This window comes from Patella vulgata, chromosome 6, assembly GCF_932274485.2.
Source record: "Patella vulgata chromosome 6, xgPatVulg1.2, whole genome shotgun sequence".
NCBI lineage: Eukaryota > Metazoa > Mollusca > Gastropoda > Patellidae > Patella > Patella vulgata.
Window position 1 is genome coordinate 59,726,997 of NC_065884.2, and position 18,464 is coordinate 59,745,460.

At 39.3% G+C, this 18,464-nt stretch overlaps 1 protein-coding gene across 1 annotated transcript; it reads right to left on the reverse strand.

The window, feature by feature from the left end:
• Positions 1-917: 917 nt before the first annotated feature.
• On the reverse strand, positions 918-18,111 carry LOC126824423 (fibropellin-1-like). Its single transcript, XM_056101762.1, has 8 exons — positions 18,099-18,111; positions 17,853-17,939; positions 13,460-13,629; positions 10,474-10,615; positions 9,645-9,750; positions 4,983-5,036; positions 4,032-4,352; positions 918-927 (listed from the first exon to the last, which is right to left on the reverse strand). Exons 1-8 carry the CDS (start codon positions 18,109-18,111, stop codon positions 918-920), a joined length of 903 nt encoding a protein of 300 aa, XP_055957737.1.
• Positions 18,112-18,464: the final 353 nt, after the last annotated feature.

Genomic DNA, 18,464 nt, shown 5'->3' on the forward strand with positions numbered 1-18,464 from the left:
TAATATCAGCTGGTGGAGCAGTATCAGCTGGTGATGCTGTATCAGCTTGCCATGTGGTATCAGATGGTGGTGTAATATCAACTTGTTTTGTTATGTCAGTTGGATGTGTAGTACCGACTTGTGATATAATATCAGCTGCTGGTGTAATCGCAGTTTGTGATGTAATATCAGGTATTAATGTAATAGCAACCGGTGATGTAGTATCTGCTGGAGATGTCATATTAGATGGCGATGTAGTATCCGCTGGTGATGTAGTATCAACTGGTGATGTAGTATCAGCATGTGGTGTAGTATCATCTTGTAATGTAATATCAGCGTGTGATGTATAAGCTGTTGGAGCAGTATCACCTTGCCACGTGGTATCAGATGATGGTGTATTATCAGCTTGTGATATAACATCAGTTTGGGGTGTAGTACTAATCGCTGGTGTACTATCACCTTGGTGAGTAGTATCAACTGTTGATGAAATATCAGCTAGTGGTGTGGTATCAGTTGGTAATGTAATATCAGCTTGTGATCTAACATCAGCTGGTGATGTAATATTAGCCTTCGGTGTAGTATCAACTGGTGATGTAATATCAGTTGGTGATGTAATATCAGCTGGTGGTGTTATATCAGCTGGGTATGTACCACCGACTTGTGATGTAATATCAACTGGCGATGTAACCCCAAATGTTGTATCAGATGGTGGTGTCATATCAGCTTGTGATACAGTATCAGCTTGTGACGTAATATCAGCTTGTGACATAATATCAGGTTGTGATGTAATATCATTAGGTAATGTAATATCAACTGTTGAAGTAACATCAGCTGGTGATATAATATCAGCATGTGCTGGTGTAATATCAGATGATGATGTAGTATCAACTTGTGATGTAGTATCAGTATGTTGTGCAGTATCAGCTGGTGATAAAATATCAGCATGTGCTGGTGTAATATCAGATGATGATGTAGTATCAACTTGTGATGTAGTATCAGTATGTTGTGCAGTATCATCTTGTAATGTAATATAAGCTTGTGATGTATAGGCTGTTGGGGCAGTATCAGCTTGCCATGTGGTATCAGATGATGGTGTAATATCAGCTTGTGATATAAGATCTCCATTTGATGTAATATCAGGTAGTTGTGTAATATCAGGTAGTTGTGTAATATCAACTGGTGATGTAATATCAGCTTGTGACGTAATATCTGTTTTTGATGTGGCATCAACTTCTGGCGTACTGTGAACTGGTGATGAAATATTAGTAGGTGATGTAATATCAGGTAGTGGTGTAGTACCAGGTAGTGGTGTACTATCAATTGGTGTTGTAATATCAGGTAGTGGTGTAGTATCAACTGGTGATGTAATATCGGTTTGTGATGTAGCATCAACTTCTGACATAGTATCAACTGGTGATGTAATATCAGGTAGTGGCGTAGTATCAACTTTTGATGTAATATCAGTTTGTGATGTAGCACCAACTTGTGATATAGTATCAACTGGTGATGTAATATCAATACCGGGCTGTATTGTAATATCAGCTGGTGTTATAGTATAAACTGATGATGTAATATCAGCTTCTGATGTAATATCGACATAAGGTGTAATATCAGCTTGTGATGAAGTATCATCTCGTGATGTAAAATCAGCATGTGTTGTAGTATCAACTGGTGATGTAGTATCAGATGGTAATGTAATATCAGACGGTGATGTAATATCTGTCGCTGATGTAGTATCAACTGCTGATGTAATATCAGCTTGTGATGTAATATCAGCTGCAGGTGTTGTATCAACTTGTGCTGTAATATCGGCTGGTGATGTAGTATCAACTATTGATGTAATATCAGGTAATGATGTGGTATCAACTGCTGATGTAATATCAGCTTGTGATGTAATATCAGCTTGTGATGTAATATCAGCTTGTACTGTGGTATGAACTCTTGATGTAGTACCAACAGATGATGTAATTTTAGCTGGTGAAGTAATATCGACTCGTGATGTAATATCAGCTAGTAAGGTAAAACCAGCTTGTGATGTAATATCAGTTTGTGATGAGGAATCTACTTGTGGTGTACTGTAAACTGTTGGTGTAATATTCGATGGTAATGTAATATCTGCTGGTGATGTAGTATCAACTGATGATGCAATATCAGGTACTGGTGTTGTATCAACTGGTGATGTAATATCGGCTGGTGGTGTAATATCGGCTGATGTTGTGGTATCGACTGGTGATGCATCGACTGGTGATATAATATCAAGTACTGATGTGGTATCAACTGGGAGTGTGATATCAGGTAATGATGTTGTACTAACTGGTGATGATATATCAGTTTGTGCTGTAATATCAGCTTGTAATTTAATATCGCCTTGTGATATAAAATCAGTTTGTGATGTAATATCAGTTTGTAATGTAATATCAGTTTGTTCTGTAATATCAGGTGGTAATGTAATATTAGCTTGTGAAATAGTATCAACTGGTAATGTAATATCAGCTTGTGTTGTAATATCAACATACGGTGTGATATCAGCTTGTGATGTAATATCAGTTTGTGATGTTATATCAGCTGGGAATGTGATACCAGTTTGTGATGTGGTATCAAATGGTGATGTTATATCAGCCTGTGGTGTAATATCAGTTTGTGATGTGGAATCAACTTGTGGTGTACTGTCAACTGCTGATGATGTGGTATCAACTGGTGATGTAATATGTGATGATATATCAGTTTGTGCTGTAATATCAGCTTGTAATGTAATATCGCCTTGTGATGTAATATCATCATGTGGTATAGAATCGGTTTGTGATGTAATATCAGTTTGTAATGTAATATCAGTTTGTGCCGTAATATCAGGTGGTAATGTAATATCAGCTTCTGATATAGTATCAACTTCTGATATAGTATCAACTTCTGATATAGTGTTAACATGAACTGGTGATATAGTGTTAACATCAACTGGTGATGTAATATCAACTTGTGAGGTAATATCAACATGGGGTGTAATGTCAGATTGTAATGTAATATCAGCTTGTGATATGGTATTAGCCGGTGATGTAACATCAGTTTGTGCCCTGGTATCATCTGTGTTTGTATCCGATGATGTTGGTATATTAGGTGTTGTTTTTATTCCAGGTGATAATGTTGTATCGCGTGTTGCTGTGTCAGGTGATGTTGTTCTATCAGATGACGTTGCTGTTGTATCAGATGATGTTGTATCACGTGTTGTTGTATCAGTTGATGTTGTATCACTTATTGTATCAAGTTGCGATGTATCCGATGCCGTTGTTTTATCTGGTGAAGTTGCTGTGTCGGATGACGTTGTTGTGTCAAGTGTTGTTGTATCAGATGATATTGTTGTATCATGTGGAGATGCTGTTGTTGTATCAGGTGATATTTTTGTATTATTTGATGTTTTTGTATCGGGTGTAGTTGTATCAGAAAGTGCTTTATCAGAATGTGTAGTACCAGATGTTGTCGTGGTACTGGATATTGCATCGGCGGGTGAAATATAAGACGAGGTCGTGGTACTGGGTGTTGTATCAGCAGGTGTAAAATCGGAGAACGTCGTGGTACTGAATGTTGTATCAACAAGTTTAATATCAGATGTTGTCGTGGTAATGGATGCTGCACCAGCAGGTATAATGTCAGAGAGCGTCGTGGTACTGGATGTTCTATCAGATGTAATATCAGATGTTATCTTGGTACTGGATTTTGTCGTGGTACTGGGTGCAATACCAGACAGTGTTGTGATATTAGATGTCGTATCATGTGGTCTTATGGTACTAGAGTGTGTGGTTGTATCAGCTTGTAAAGATGAATCTAATATTGTTGTATCATACGGCGATGTTGTATCCGACTGTATTGAGGAATCTGCAGATGCGAGTATTTCCGATGGTGTTATTTTATCAAAATGTGTTGTTGTACCCGACCCAGATATTGTTGTTTTAAACGATAGCTTTTTATCAGATAGCGTTTTTGTATCAGACGTCGTGACTGTATCAGATTGTGTTGTATAATGTAGTGTTTCTATATCAGATAGTCTTGTTGTATCATACGATGTTGCTTTATCTTGTAATATTGATGTATCTAATGGCAATGTTTGATCAGGTGACGTTGTTGTATCAGGTGGCGATGTTTTATCAGGCGGTGATGTTGTGTAAGATGAGTTTCTTGTATCAGGAGGTGATGTTGTATCAGATGATGTTGTATCAGGTGGCGATGTTGTATCAGGTGAAGATGTTGTGCCAGACGGTGATGTTGTATCAGATGATGTTGTTGTATCAGGTTGCGATGTTGTATCAGTTGAAGATGTTGTGTCGGATGATATTGTTGTATCAGCTGGTGATGTTGTATCAGTTGAAGTTGTATCAGATGGTGTTATATCGGATGGTGTTGTATCAGCTGTCGATGTTGTATCAGATGATGTTGTATCAGGTGGTGTTGCTGTGTCAAATATTGTTTTTATATTAGATGGTTTTGTATCAGGTGGCGATGTTGTATCAGGTAGTGATGTTGTTTTAGATGTTATAATTGGTGATGTTGTTGTAGCGGTTGATATTGTTGTATAAGATGATGGTGTTGTATAAGATGGCAATATTGTTTCATGTGTTGTTGTATCGAGTTCTGTATCAGATGAAATTGTTGTAGCGGGTGAGGTTGTTGTATAAGATGATGTTGTTGTATCAGATGACAATGTTGTTTCAAGTGTTTTTTTTGTATCATATGATGTTGTTGTTTCAGATGGCGATCTTGTTGTATCAGATGGCGATGTTGATGAATCAGGTAGTGTTGTTCTCTTAAGAGGCGATGTTGTTGTATCTGATGATATTGTAACAGTCGGTGGTGTGGTACTAGATGGTATATCGGATAGTGGTGTGATACTAGATGTTGTGTCAGATAGCGGTTTGAAACTAGATGTTGTATCATATAGTGTTGTAGTACTAGATAGCGAATCCGACAGTATCGTTGTACTTGATGTTATATCAGATAGTATTGGGGCACTGGATGATGTATTAGATAGCGTTGTGGTTCTGGATGATGTATCATATTGTGTTGTAGTACTTAATGATGTATCATGTAGTGGTGTGGTATTAGATGGTGTATCATGTAGTGGTGTGGTACTAGATGGTGTATCAGATAGTGTTGTACTGGATGGTGTATCGGATATTGTTGTACTAGATGGTGTATCAGATAGTGTGGTAGTAGATGCTGTATCAGATAGTGTTGTACTAGATAGTGTATCAGATAGTGTTGTGATACTAGATGCTGTTTCAGATAGTGTTGTGATACTAGATGTTGTATCATGTAGTCGTGTGGTACTAGATGGTGTATCGTGTAGTGGTGTGGTACTAGATGATGTATCAGATAGTGTTGTACTAGATGGTGTATCAGATAGTGTTGAACTAGGTGGTGTATCAGATAGTGTGGTACTAGATGGTGTATCATATAGTGGTGTTGAACTAAATGGCGTATCAAATAGTGTGGTACTAGATGGTGTATCAAATAGTGTCGTGGTACTAGATGGCGTATCAGATAGTGGCGTGATACTAGGCGGTGTATCAGATAGTTTGGTACTAGATGGTGTATCAAATAGTGTCGTGGTACTAGATGGCGTATCAGATAGTGGCGTGATACTAGGCGGTGTATCAGATAGTTTGGTACTAGATGGTGTATCAGGTAGCGTTGTACTAGATGGTGTATCAAATAGTGTGGTATTAGATGGTGTATCAGATAGTGTTGTACTAGATAGTGTATCAGATTGTGTCGTGATACTGGGCGGTGTATCAGATAGTGTGGTACTAGATAGTGTATCAGATAGCGCAGTTGTACTAGGCGGTGTATTAGATAGTGTGGTACTAGATTTTGTATCAGATAGTGGTGTTGTACTAGATGGTGTATCAGATAGTGTGGTACTAGATGCTGTATCAGATAGTGTTGTACTAGATAGTATATCAGATAGTGTTTCGATACTAGATGGTGTATCAGATAGTGTTGTGATACTAGATGTTGTATCATGTAGTCGTGTGGTACTAGATGGTGTATCATGTATTGGTGTGGTACTAGATGATGTATCAGATAGTGTTGTACTAGATGGTATATCAGATAGTGTTGTACTAGGTGGTGTATCAGATAGTGTGGTACTAGGTTGTGTATCATATAGTGGCGTTGTACTAAATGGTGTATCAGATAGTGTGGTACTAGATGGTGTATCAAATAGTGTCGTGGTACTAGATGGCGTATCAGATAGTGTCGTGATACTAGGCGGTGTATCATATAGTTTGGTACTAGATGGTGCATCAGGTAGTGTTGTACTAGATGGTGTATCAAATAGTGTGGCATTAGATGGTGTATCAGATAGTGTTGTACTAGATAGTGTATCAGACAGTGTCGTGGTACTAGATGGTAAACCAGACAGTGTCGTGGTACTAGATACTGTATCAGATAGTGTTGTAGTGCTAAATTGTGTATCAGATAGTGTTGTGGTACTGGATATCGTATTAGATTGTGTAGCACCAGATTCTCTACTGGATGATGTATCATGAGACATAGTATTTTTATATGAATGGGAATACAAACTAACATCCGATATTATGGTAGTAGGTTGGGTGATATTTGGTGAGGCGGGAGATGCAGGGTTCAAAATTGAAACATTGTTTTCGTATTTCGATTGTGAGGTGGATGTTCCTGTGGGACTAGTTGTATCAGCTGACATATTAAAGAGATAAGACGTATGTATAGAGGGCATAGTGGACTTGGGGTTGTTTGATTCTTGCGTGGAGCTATATGACGATAGTGTTGGGCGTGGTTTAGTTTCACGGGTCGTTATTTGAGGATTTATAGTAAGATCTTCTTGTGCGGTTGAGGGTTTGAGTGTTGTGGGTAAAATGGATGAGGCCTGTGGAATTAGCTCTGAAGTCAAGCTTGCTTTCAGGGGTAAAGATGTGCCATATTTGTAAGGGGTAGTGGTATCGATAGAAGAGGGTGTTTGAGGAGCAGTTGTGTCTGCTTTTGATATCTGATGTAACTTGGGCGTGGTAGGCTGGTCAGTGGCATGGTGGGTAGCTGGCATAATGGATGAATTTGAAAATGTGCCCTTCTCACCTTGCTCTGTTAACCCTTCCCCGCTAGTAGAATGGAAAACAAAATCCGGAGACATATTTGTTTGGGTGTCAGGTAGTGTCTCTGTGCTTGTGTTAAGGGGGCTGACAGATGTTTCTCCCGTCGATGCTTGTGTTGTTGCCAAATCGTCTGAACCATTTGTTGATCCGTCGGGCATGTCTGAGGATTGTTCTGGTGTTTCTTCTGTGGCGTTGGTTATGTTCTCAGAATCTACCACGGTTTGTGTGTCCTTTGTATAAAACCCCGTTGTACTAATAAACTCTGCAGAGCTGCTTTGCGAAACTGCATATGGTGAGGTCGTTTCATCTGCAGAGGTTAAGTCTACACTATGTAATGTTGTAAAATCGGAGTCCTTCTGTGATGTTGTAGTTTCCACTAATAATGATTCCCCGGTCAGGTTTTGAATGTCTTCCAATGTTCTTTCCGTCTCAAAGTGTATGGATGGTTCTGTTATTTCAGGGTTTGGGGTTGTAGTGGTTGAACCCGGTACATCCGTGGTTAAGGTAAATAATCCAGTTGAGCCCGAAATGTCCAATCTAGATGTGACTGGTTCTGTTGAACCAGGTGTTATTGAGTCTTGGGTGTCTTGTGATACTGTTACATCTGTGCTAGAACTAGATCCATCAGTTGAATTTGGTGCATCTGTGCTAAACAATGACACTCCAGTAGAGCTAGACATATATGTATCTGGTGTAGGTACTACTGTTGAACTCAACTGTGGATCCGTGCTAGAAGTAGATTCCTCTGTTGAAGCAAGTGCATCTGTACTAGAAATGGATACATCTTTTGAACCAGGTAGATATGTGCTTTGGGTAGTATCCCACATGTCTGAGCTAGATGTAAATGCATCTGCTGAACTGGGTAGTTCTGTGCTTTGGGTAGAGCCTGGTGGTTCTGCACTGGAGGTAGGCTCGTATGTAGAGCCAGAAAGAAATGTGCTTGGGGTAGACGCCTCTACCGAGCTTGACATACCCGTAGTTGATGTAGATTCCTCCGTGAGCTGTGGGGTGTCTGTGATTAGAGTAGACCCTGTTGGATTAGTGCTAGGTGTAGATGCATCCGTCGAATCAGGGATGTCTGTACTAAGCACTGTTAGATCTGCTGATGCCGGTAGATCTGTTCCCGGTGTATATGCTGTGGGTAAAGCCGTGGTCAATGCAGATTCCTCTGTTGAACTAGTTAGGTCTATACCAGATGTAGAATCCTCTGTAGATCCACGTAGATCTGTGCTTGGTGTAGAACCGGGTAATTCTGTGATTACTGTGGATTCCTGCGTTGACCCCGAAATGTCCGTGCTTGGTGTGGATACCGTTTCAGAATCGGTTACAGCTGTGCTTAATACGTCTGTAGAACCAGTTAGATCTGTGCTTGGTGTAGATATATCTGTTGCACTTCCTGTAGAGCTTAGTAGATCTTTACTTGAGACTGATTCCTCCGTTGAACCGGACTGTGCCGTGCTTTGAGAAAAATCCGTCGTAGAACCGGGTACATTAGTACTAGGCGTAGATGACCCTGCTGAACCCGATATTTCAATAGTTAACCCTGTAGAACCTGTTCCTGGTGTAGATGACTCAAATAAGGTGGGTTGACCTGAACTCGACAGTTCTATACTTGAGGTAGAAACCTCAGTCGAACTTTGTACGTCTGTTGATGGAGAAGATGCTTCTTCGGAGCTCTCGATGGGGGGTACATTTGTAGAGACAGTAGAATGTGTTGCTCCGGGAGAACTATCTCTTGTATTTACACTTGTTATGTCAGTTGAAAAGCCACCAAGTTCATTGGTTGTCGAAATGTCTGGCTTAACTTTTGTTGTACTATCCTCATAAATGTAACCATCTTTCAAAAGAGTAGTTGGTGATTGGGAAAGAATATCTTTAGTAATCATTGCGTTTGGGTCATCTGCAAAAAGAGTTGTTCCAAACAGTTTTTCGGTTGTTGTTTGTGGTTCTAATGGTGGCGGTTGGGTTTCTTTTTTAGTTTTTATAATTTCAAAGGGATGATCAAGATCACCGAAGACATCAAAGGAAAATTTATCATCAAATGTTTGCGTCTCGGCTGTTGTTGGCATAGTGGATACTTCAAACACCTTAATAGATTCTGTCGAAATTTGTGAACTTGCTCTCTCTGTGACCAGTACTTCTGTCGTTGTTTCAGATAAAGGACTTGGGTCTTCGCACAATAGCCCTTGTCTATCTGGACCACAACTACATTCGAAGCCATTAACCTTATCCGTGCACGTCCCTCCATTCAAACATGGATAACTATAGCATTCGTCAATGTCTATTTCGCAATATTTATCGGTATAACCAGGGGCACACGCACACACAAATCCACGACGCGGACTAGGAAAACAACTCGCCCCATTTACGCAAGGATTAGGACTGCAAGGTCCTGGCGTTGTAGGGAAAGTTCTGGAAATTGAGAGAGTAATGTCGCACCGCTCGCCTGTCCAATCAGCATCACACAGGCAGTCGTAATCATACTTTCCTCTCTCGATGCAGGTTCCATTGTTGGCACAAGGACTGCTTTCGCATACACTTTCCTCCAACTTTAATTCGCAAAACTTCCCATCAAATCCCTCTTCACACGAACAAAAAAAATCACTAGTCCCTATATCTATACATTTACCTTCATGTAAACATGGGTTACTGGCGCACGGCGTAGATGGTACATCTGGGATTGGTGATGGTATAGGAGCAACTGTAGATGTCACATCAGCCTGTAAATCACATATACTGCCACTCCATCCAGCCACACAGAAACAGGTAAAGTCTCCATTGTTATCAACACAAGTTCCACCGTTTTGACAGGGGTCATTTGAACAACTTCCGATAACCCGTTCACATGTTTTACCATCGAATCCATCCGGACAATCACAATCGAAATCCCCTTCTCCCAAATCGATGCATGTTCCGCCGTTATGACAAGTAGTGGTTCCACATACAGAAGCGGGTTGTGTGGACGTCGCGGCGGTCACTGCCGCGTCACTGCACGTTTTACCATAATATCCTGGGTGACATATACATTTGAAATCCGTAATCAGATCAACACAAGTTCCCCCGTTTAGACAGGGGTCATCTGAACAACTTCCGATAACCAGTTCACATGTTTTACCATCGAATCCATCCGGACAATCGCAATCGAAATCACCTTCTCCCAAATCGATGCACGTTCCGTCGTTAAGACAAGTAGTGGTGTCACACATAGAAGGTGGTTGTGTGGTCGTCGTCGGGGCCGTTACTACCTCGCCACTGCACGTTCTACCATAATATCCTTGGTGACATATACATTCGAAATCTGTAATCAGATCGACACAGGTGCCACCATTTGAACACGGGGAACCGTCACATAACGATGATATGTCCGTTTTCTTATTGCACGTAGTTCCAGTCCAACCCGTTCCGCAGAGACATTCAAAATCGTCAATTTTATCGACACACGTACCCCCGTTTAAGCATGGATCAGGAGAACAGTCGTCAATGTTTATTTCGCATGTTTTACCCGTAAAGCCAAATGTGCACGTACATTGAAAACTAGTTAAGAGGTCAATGCACAAGCCTTGATTTAAGCAAGGTCCACTTGCACACTCATCAATCTGGGTCTCGCACATAGAACCCGTGAATCCTGATGGACATATGCAAGTGTATATACCAACACCGTCCACACACGTTCCCGAGTTATCGCATGGTGAATCGATACAATCATCGTCGTTATTCTCACAGTTCTTGCCACTTGTTCCGTTCTGACAATGACACTTGTAGCCGGTAGCAACATCTTCGCAAAAAGCGTTATTTTTACAGGGTCTACTGGCACAAGCAAAAGCCTTCACTTCACAATTTTTACCTGGAAATAAACAGAATGGATTAAACAGTTGTGTGCTTTTATCGCTGCATTATCAACCTGAAGTTCTTTTGAAGCTCCTTACATAAATAAGTAATACACTGGGGAACAAATTGAAGCTATCTGAAGGTTTTAAAGGAGAAGAACACTCGTAGCTATTTTTTATATTATCTAATATTTAAATAGTTTCAAAAACGCACAATCCAAAATACTGATCAACTTTAATTAGCAACTCCGTGCATTAATTATGGCTGTATGAGGTGATATATTAGTCAATTCTACGGCGTTTTTATTTGGTATTCACACTAGTTTAATGAGTGTTGAGAATAGCTTTAACAGCAAGAGGAAGTGATTTTGTTTATAAATAGTGATGACTGACAGATGCCCTAATGACGTCACAAACGAAGTCTTAATTTACTAATTCAAATAAGAATGATTAGCATTTCGAGCTGTGCATTTTTGAAACTATTTTAGTATTAGATCATATATTATATTTAAAAAAAGAACAACGACTGCAGTTGTCCTTTAAAAGACAAATCTGTGAAGAGTCAACTCCCCTAGTTTATATATGTACAATACTAACCAATACAGATCTTATTATTCGGATAGTTTTTTTGGTAGTTTTCTATCGAAATACCTAACTGTGTTTTAGAAAAGGGGAACACTGTTTTAAAGAAGATATCAAACATACTTACCAGCATAACCTGGGGTACAGACACACTTATAGTCATTGACGCCATCTATACAGTTTGTAGCATGTTTACAGGGGGCGCTCGCACACTCATTTATATTAAATTCGCAGCGAGGACCCTCGAAGCCAGGACTGCAGTTACATATAAATTTGTTACTCCCATCCTTACAGGTACCCTAGAACAAAATATTGAAAAACATATTATATTTCTGTGCGGTTTAAGTGCATAGTAGCCTATAATTTACATTTCACTCACCTTTAAAAGAACGAATTCGATTTCGTCTCGTTAATAATTAGTCATTTCAAGATACTGTGTATTTTTGTTTGCTATGGTAACAATATCTAGGCCGTGACACTCACGCAAAATCGAAAAATCGAAAAATTTTCCAAGGTTTCGGTTTGATTACAAAAAAAACCTCGGTTATTTCCCCTCAAATAGAGTCTTACGTTATTGACGTAAAACTATGTTTATTTATCTTTTAAATTAAACAATACAAAAACTTAAAAAAAAACAAAAAAAAAAACATTTAGATGTATACAACTTACCAAACCTAGATATAATAAATAAAAACTTGAATCAACAAAAACAAACAATAAAATAATTATTATATCTAACCAATGATCTTATCATCAATGGACCCCAATTTATGTTTGAAGAAAAACTCTACTCTCTTGCATTGGTAATCGAAATAAATTAAGCTGGCTATCAAATTACTAATTATAGTTAAAATTTCAAATTATACTCTTTTGACTTTTTAAAAAAATATTTATACTACAGCAGACTAAGAACAATTGAAAAGGGGGAAATAAAGATGTTATTGCATTTAGAATGATCTCGGAATAAAGGTTAAAGACCTCAGAATAAAGGGTATATTAACTTCAGAATAAAGGTTCGATTGAACTCAGAATAAAGGTTAAAGACCTCAGAATAAAGGGTATATTAACTTCAGAATAAAGGTTCGATTGAACTCAGAATAAAGGTTAGATTGACCTCAAAAAAGTTTCGATTGCCCTCAAAATATAGGTTAGATTGGCCTTAGAATAAATGTTAACTTGACCTCAGATTAAAGGTTAGATTGACTTCAAATAAAGTTTCGATTGACCTCAGAATGAAGGTTAGATTGACCTCAGAATAAAAGTCAAATTGACCTCATATAAAGGTTCGATTGACCTATATTAATTATAGAGTTTAAGACCATGAACGACCAAAATTACTTTTAAAATTATTATTTTTTTAAAAATTATCTGAATAGATCAATTCTAACTATATTTACAAGCAGATGTAGTGTAATCACTACCATTAGTCCAATGTTCACATCTTTACATTCCCGAGCTAATTAACAGTTTTAATATACGTTGACAAGATATGCAAAACAAATCTCCATGAGCATTAGATTTGTTGCAATCAAACTGGCAATCGAATGGTAAAGACACAAGTCGAAACTTTCATCATGCACGGATTTTGAGAACAAGAAGGAGATTTAAAAATTGGATGTCATTTATAAATTACTAGTTTTGCCAGAAAGAAAGAAAACGTTCCAGCTACGATATCGTGGAGGTTATGCACATTCCGCTCTTATGTCAAATATATATGTAATTTTGTTTCTAGGTCCATTTCCACGATCACAAGTTTTAGTGCTAGCGAAGTGGTATTTAAGATTACTAGAACAGCATCTATATTAAGAAAAGGAAAGTTAATACAGAAGTTGACAATTCTTTAGGATCTGATCAACAATTGGGTGGACAGGTTCTATTATTGCTCAAAGAATTCAACCATCAGCAGGGAAAGGAAAAAAAGAGGATGCAACGAGGATTTTGAAACATTTGACTTACCCCATGTAAACAGGGTGTACTTTCACATTCATCTATGTTAGTTTCACATCTTAATCCGGTGAAACCAGGTTTACAGGTACACAGAAAATCCCCAGCCGAATCCGTACATTGGCCGCCATTTTGACAAGGATTGCTGGCACATTCGTTCAACTCAGCATCACAGACGATACCTGTAAAGCAAGTCGGAAATTATTATTGTCAGAATTGTACAGATATTGTTTTGACAAGGACGGGTATAAGCATTTTAAAAAAGGGAATAGACCCCTGGTATTATGGTATCCATCTTCAAGAACACACTCAGTGAGACTGAGACATCGGTGGCACAAGGTGGCGGGAGGAGATGGTGGGCACACCTTCCGTGATGCGTTGACAGAGTCCAGACGCCAGTAAGACAGAAATAAAATAAAATGAAATGGGGCTTAACGTCCTACAGTTCTGCCCCGACTGGGCTAATGAAGACGGGCATATGCCATACAGTGCGCCATGTGGGAAATTTTGCCTGGACAGTGGCGCCACGGCCTACTCTTGTATCGAATTCCAACTGCCAAGGGATCTTTAACGTGCGCGTCAATGTGTACACGGGACCTCAGTTTTCCGTCCGATCCGAACGACTAGACAGCTGCAACACTGACAGGGGGAAACCACATCGGAAAATACCGATGTACTTTCTCGGTCAACACAGAGATCGAACCCGCGACCCCCAGGATCAATGGAATCGGGGGGGGGGGGGGTCATGGGCCTTAATGGAGCGATGTACCGGTTAGTCTTACTGCTTTCGTCTAAATTTGGAATCCGTGGAAATGTGGGTTTACGTATTGAAAAAACACTATTCATGAAAGGTGCATATACCTGTTCGACCAGCTGGACATTGACAAGTGTAAGAATTAATGCCATCTACACAGGAAGAACCACCATAACATCTGTGTCCAGTACAATCATCATTATTAGTTAAACAATCATCTCCACTCCATCCTATAATACAATATACAGTCCAATATTAGTACATTCATTCTAATTAAACCTGGGGAGAGGAAGCGGGGTGTGTATATTCGTTCTAAACACCTTGTACCACTTGTAATTTAAGGTGTTTATTTAGCTATTCAAAATTTGTATTGTATTACCCCATTGCGCAATGATAAACTGCCGATGCTACTCTTGTAATGTCACCTTATGCATGAACTCGCGCATGACCAAGCCACCCACAATCTCCGACAATAGGCACATTTGCTACGTAAGAAGGTAGTTCTCATTAAAACAAATACGGAGTATTTGAGAATCGTTGGTCTATTTTGTTGTGCGAGGAACTTAGAATCTTTTGCTATGTGTATGTTTTGGTGTTTTTAATCCACACTTTTTATTTTATCTTATAAAACACCAGTTTATATTACTATCATTACCCCATTACCCCATTCCACTATTTTGAAAATTAATCCATCTGAATGGCGACAATGGTTTGGGTTTTTTTTTTGTATTTTTAAATTTCTTTTTTTAAAGAAAAACAAAGACATATAGACACATATGACCTATTCCACGGTATTCTAATAATACAAATACTGCCTACCAAACACATACGTAATATGTACTTGTTAACAGACATTTCAACATTCCGGAAATGCACAGGGGGGTTGGATGGCCGAATGGTTAGCACGTGAGTGCTGTATCATACGGCCTGTCATTTAGTCATCTGGCGTGGTTTCGAATCCCCGGTTGTACGTGACAAGGAGTAGGGTCGCCTGTCCAGCCTCGTGGGTTTTCTCCGGGTCCTCCGGTTTCCTCCCACTGCTAAAGACCCCTACGCGCAATGACCTAGTTTGTGTCGAGTGGACGTTAAACCCCATTTCTCTCTCTCTTTCCCGGAAATGCACAGCTTGCGATTACTACCGGTAGAATAATATAAATTTGATTCTCATTATGTTTGTGAATTTCTCAAATGAATATTGAGTTTAAATTTATGTGACCCCAGGGTTCAAGTGATAGTATGCAAAATAACAAATTACATTGTACAGTTTTAGACGTGGTATAAGATGTTCTAGAATGAGTCACCAATAACCATAACGTTCTTATCGGTGTTCCTGACAACTACTGTCTTCTCCTGCCATTTTAGAAACCAGAATGTCTTTCCAAGACAGAATTGTATTGAGCAAAAACCGACTGTTCATCTGGCATACTGAACTGTACTTCCAGTCTTTTCTGCACCGGGGGGGGGGGGGTGGCCGAATGCGTGCTGTATCATACGGCCTGTCATGAGTCATCTGGCGTGGTTTCGAATCCCCGGTTGTACGTGACAAGGAGTAGGGTCGCCTGTCCAACCTCGTGAGTTTTCTCCGGGTCCTCCGGTTTACTCCCACTGCTAAAGACCCCTACGCGCAAGCGAATTATTGAAATAAAATTAAACCACATGTTAGTTCCGAAATGACCTAGTTTGTGTTGAGTGGACGTTAAACCCCATTTCTCTCTCTCCCTCTTTTCTGCACCAATCGGGCTACTGGAGGCGACATATGCTTTTAAGGGAAATTTTGCTTGTGGCGGTACAGTGTACTCTTATTTCGTATTCCAATTGTCAAGGCTTCATTTACGTGTCTATTTTCGCATAAGCAAGAGTAACATTCCAATTTGTAAACAAATCGGAGAAGATTGAAAACATTTCGCACAATTTAAAAGCATTCTACAAAAGTTGTTTGAGATAAGTGGACCGCTGGTCGGAATTTTTAAAAAAGTACCCCAACAAAATATTATTTTTTTCTGTATTAGGAATAGTAGACAGAATAAAGAAACTGGAGTCTAAAGTGTTACTTATTTTACATTTCCTTTCTTCTTAAAGCGGTTAGTTAAAAAGTTTTCCTAATTCAGTCAAACTGGAACACATGCTATAAATTGTATGTACAATTAGAATCAAAGAAAGAGAAATGTTTTCAAGTTTGTTTGAAATGTAAATATCTAAAAACAACTAAAACTCCCAAAATAGGCAACATGTGTGAATTATTGGAGGCCTCAAACAATGAAGATCGCGAAGTAGACGTCTTTCCTGTTAAAATTGTTCATTCATTATAAGATGCGTGGAAAAGACATGGAACTGGGCAGATATGTTTTTTCTAATTAAAATCACTGACAGAAATGTGTTTTGCAAAGCAATGAATATATGAGTACATGTACGCCAATATCATCAGCATTTTGAAGAGAGTCTGTCAAGTTTTCGGAGAGGAAAAAAACTATAAACGCATGCAGTTAATGCTTGGGTCAGCTTTACAATGTACCTCCATATGATTAGCCGAACAATTCCAGCAAGTTGAGCTAAACTCCTAGCATTTTTCGTTCACATATGACGGCCTAATCCACGCTAATAATATACTCAGATTGATTATTATAAGAAATCAAAATCAAAATGGCAACGCTAGATAATGTCCTGTCTTGGATAAAATCGGATTTTAAACAGGTCTATCAATAATTTTTTGGGCGGACAACAAAATGGCGGTGGGTTTAGATCGATGAAATTTCAATCAAACACAGCTTTCTAAATACTGCACTGAATCATTTTGGCTGACATTTCTATTAATGATGCATCTTTCATAATATTGTATATTTGCAAGTGATTCCTATAGCTCTAAAATGAAGCATCGAGGTTTTAAAAACAGGCATTATGGACAGACGCAAGGTCGGACTGATCTACGTTGACAGTGGTGACGATAAGTTAGGGAATGTCGTAAATTTTCAACACTTGCGTCCAAACGAATAACCCGCGGAACTAGGTTTGGTGGGTGGATTAAATGACACTGCGAATAGAAACTGGTAAGTTGAATTTCGCCTTTTTAATAGAGAGGTTCGGATGCGTTCCGAGAAAGAAAACGAGGTGATTCCCTTTTTGCATGCTGCGTCATAAGTTCTCGTTAGCTTCCCCTCGCTCGTGAAAATGTCTTTGACCCTCTGAATTCGTAAGCGAATTCTGTAGTAGTTTAATTTTGTTTTTAGAAATCTTTTTTAGAATTATACCGAAACACATCCCTTTCAAATATACCAGAATTTGTTAGGCACTGTTTGACTAGCCGAATAAAAACGAAATGATAGCACGAATCGACGCTATCAAACAGTGCACTTTTTGTTCTATTCAATTTTCAGGACCATCGCCTTTTGTCAAGAATGCGTTTTTTTCTGAACCGTGAAAGTGCGTCACGTCTTCCGAGAACGACAACGACTTTACCTCGTTTGCGTTCTCGGAACGCATCTGATGCTCTCTAATACTGAATCATGAACGGCAAAATGTCAACATTTTCTTACTCCGTCGGCGCAGGTGGGCAGGTGGATGGGTGGGTCGAGGTCGATCAACGGGTTATTCGTTTGGACACAAGCGTTGAAATTTTGCGACGATCCCGTATGATAAACATTTCCCACACGTTACCTGTTAAACATAGTTTGTTGCCCGTGTCCTGTTCACAGTAAAAGTGTCCTGTAGCATCATCTTTAGCTTCACAATAAACCAGACATTCTTCTCCATAATAATTCTTATCACAAAAAACTTTGAGCTTCAGATTAAAACTAAAGGCAAAAGAATAACAATAATTATTTGATTTGGTCTGTCACAATTCAGCCTTATAAACAAACCGCTTAAGACATACAAAGATATGCATAGGGTATAGAGTCTTACGTTTCTGTGTCATCTTGGCTATCGGTCCTACTGTTTTCCTTGTGCTCCCATCGCGGTGAAGAATACATGACATGGCGAGAAAACGAAACTAGTTTGTCCGCTTGTCCCTCTGGTGCTCTGGGACTCTCGGACTACGTCCGACGGCCCCAGGCCCAGCCCGCCCTAGCTATGGCCTACTTTCATTTCTATTTACAACTGTTTAGAAGATTAGAACCTGGCCCATTTCCTTACCAGATTTTACCTACAACACCAGGTACAAACCCCGGATTTATTATCATTAATCGGTTTCACATTGACCTAAACGTATTTACTGACTCGTGGGTGTCCACTGAGATTCGGGCTTTTATACTAGCAGTCTCTGTTGAT